The following is a 2807-nucleotide window of genomic DNA, read 5'->3' as shown; positions in this document are numbered from 1 at the left end:
GCTTGCAGTCATGTCTGGAGTCACCCAAAGACACCCACCATCTCCTGGGTTAAACTAGAATCCCAGAACAGCAAATCCTTGTGCAGACTAAAATGTAAAGCAGACAAAACCCAGCAGGTACCTGCTGAGGTGTGATGCTCTGAATGACATTCTTCTCCACCCACTGAATCATGTGATCCTGTTCCTTCTGACGCTTTAAGTTCTGCATAGCCACTTGGTAGTCCAACCTCTTCTTCACCTCGTTGTACACCATCATCATCCTCTCCCTGTAGTTGGTTTCCAGCTGCATTGCAATGTTATTCTGCACACAGAACATGGAATCAAAAGGGAAATGTTGGGCATGAACACAAAGGCAACGACAGAACATGTTCTATAGCAGAAGTCACAGCATCATGGAATGATTTGAAAATGTTGGGCATGAACACAAAGGCAACAACAGAACATGTTCTATAGCAAAAGTCACAGCATCACGGAATGATTTGGGCTGCAAAGGGATCTTAGGGATCACACAGCTCCACCCTCTGTTCTGCAAAGGGATCTTAGGGATCACACAGTTCCACCCTCTGTTATGGGCAAGGACACCTTCCAGTAGGTCAAATTGCTTCAAGTTCCATCCAACCTGGCCTGGAACACTGCCAGGGATGGAGCAGCCACAGCTTCTCTGGGCAACCTGTGCCAGAGCCTCATCACCCTCTGAGTAAAGATTTTCTTCCTAACGTCTGATCTAACCCTCCACCAGTGTAAAATCATCCCCCTTGTTCTGTCACTGTCCGTATGAGAAGTCCCTCTCCCTGGATCAGGTGGGGGCAGTGTCCCTGTGTGCAGCACACAGGTAGGAAGTGGTTTGCAGCTGGTTGGCAGCAGTGCCAGAGGCACTCAAGGTGCAGCAGGCAGGCTGAGCGTGGGGAGCACCACGTACCCGCTTGGCATCGAACAGGTAACTGCGACCTTCCACCCTCCACTGCTCCTTCTTCTCCTGCTCAATGGCAGCCTGGAGGTTCTCAATAGCCTCATTTTTCACTGCTAAGGCTTGAGCTATTTTCTCCTGAAGGAAGAAACAACAAGTAGGTTTTAGAATGAAAGGAAGATGCAAGGAAAGCAAGTGATCTGTGATTGAGTGTGCATTGAGATTTGAAAAGGGTCAGTGTGATCTGCCCTGGGCTGAGGGTAAAGGGTGGTAAGAGAGAATTGGGGTTCACAGTCATAAATCCTAGGATGGTTTGGGTTGGAAAGACCTTAAAGCTCATCTCATTCCACCCCCTGCCATGGGCAGGGACACCTCCCACCAGCCCAGGTTGCTCCAAGCCCCATCCAGCCTGGCCTGGAACACTCCCAGGGATGGAGCAGCCACAGCTTGTCTGGGCAACCTGTGCCAGTGCCTCAGCACCTCCCAGGGAGGAATTCCTTCCCAATATCCCATCTGACCCTGCCCTCTGGCAGTGGGAAACCGTTTCCATTTAACAAAATCATCCCTTATCAACTACTACAACGTCAGCTTATGGTTTCTACTGTTACCTCGTTCAGTTTGTCAGCAAAAGCTGCTACATCCTTCCCAAACCTCTTGATGCCATAGATGAGGACTGTCAGGATACAGGCACCTGCCACTGTCTCGTGGTTAATGACATAGATCTCCTTGGAAAGCAGGTACAGCATGAGGCCAGTGCCCAGCATGTAGGGCCCTAAGGGGAACAAAGCAGCACTGTTGGCACAAAGCATGAGGAGGCTCAATAAAATAAAGTCCCTAAGAGGTTAAAGGGTGACAGGATCAGGTGTTGTTTCTCATCAGGGCAAAAAGCAGAACCACAGTGGACAGAATTACAGAATGAATCAGGTTGGAAAAGACCTCTGAGGTCATCAAGTCCAACCTATGACCCAACACCACCACGTAAACTACACCAGAGCACCAAGTGCCATGTCCAGTCTGTCCTCAATTCCACCCAGGGAGAGGAATCTCACCAGGAGTGGAAGTAACTCACACCTGGCACAGAACCTGCTGCTTCTGCTCATCCAGGAACAGGTAAAAATCTCTCTGGAAAGGTTTACAGGCAACTAAATCTTCCTGCAAAACGAAGCTCATGGCATTTTTTAGCCTTTCTTTCAAGCACAGATGCCCAGGAGAGAGGCAGGAAAGCTGCCCTTGCGCCCTCCTTTCACTTTTTCACACCCTGCTCATGCAAAGCCTCATTTCACTAATGTTTGCCCTTTCCAGCACCCAGTGGTGATGGACTGGACTACACAAACATAACCAAAAGTGCCTGCATTAACCTGTGACTCCTGTTTTAGGGTAGAGAAACTGGAAAAACTCCTCGGGGATCAAACCATGACGAACTTCTCCTCCTTTCTCGGGCAGGGGTGGCAAAGGAGCCAAACTCTGCTGAGTTGTGTGCAGTGATCTGGTAGTGTGCAGCACACTGTGGGCAGGGAGAAACCTTCCGTTAACCTTCTTATGAAAAAACAAATCCCAATCGAACACGTTTACAGTGAAATAAATTGGCTTTTATTGGACACAGCTCCAGCCAGGAAGTGTGTGAGACTAGACAACCTCCACAGCTTCCTCTCCACAGTCCTATTGCATACCCACAGAGAGTTCATGAGAAAAATAAAGGCAACGCCCTCCCAAATAACGTTATTTAGACGTAACACCGTCAAGTTCTGAGGGGCTCCATGCCAGCCCTTCAGGATGAGAGGGGAACACCTTCAGGCAAAGGTCACAGCGCACAGTACTCACCCCGCAGCGAGGGGCGGCGGCAGCGCCTTCAGCGCGGCGGGGGCTGCAAAGATACAAAGGAATAAGGGAAAAGAAGAGG

At 49.7% G+C, this 2807-nt stretch overlaps 1 protein-coding gene across 1 annotated transcript in view; it reads right to left on the bottom strand.

Moving 5' to 3' along the window:
- The window catches only part of ATP5F1 (ATP synthase, H+ transporting, mitochondrial Fo complex, subunit B1), a 3562-nt gene that overhangs the window by 669 nt on the left and 86 nt on the right, over positions 1-2807 (bottom strand). Inside the window, exons 2-6 of the mRNA XM_009085231.1 lie at positions 2729-2771; positions 2266-2411; positions 1516-1679; positions 920-1045; positions 122-301 (exon numbers count right to left, since the gene is read on the bottom strand). Of these exons, the coding sequence (XP_009083479.1) occupies positions 122-301; positions 920-1045; positions 1516-1679; positions 2266-2411; positions 2729-2771 (659 nt within the window). The remainder of the gene's footprint in view (positions 1-121; positions 302-919; positions 1046-1515; positions 1680-2265; positions 2412-2728; positions 2772-2807) is intronic.

This window comes from Acanthisitta chloris, unplaced genomic scaffold (assembly GCF_000695815.1).
Source record: "Acanthisitta chloris isolate BGI_N310 unplaced genomic scaffold, ASM69581v1 scaffold10682, whole genome shotgun sequence".
NCBI classification, from domain to species: Eukaryota; Metazoa; Chordata; class Aves; order Passeriformes; family Acanthisittidae; genus Acanthisitta; species Acanthisitta chloris.
The sequence above is the reverse complement of the archived record's forward strand: the minus strand, read 5'-3'. Positions and strand labels throughout refer to the sequence as shown.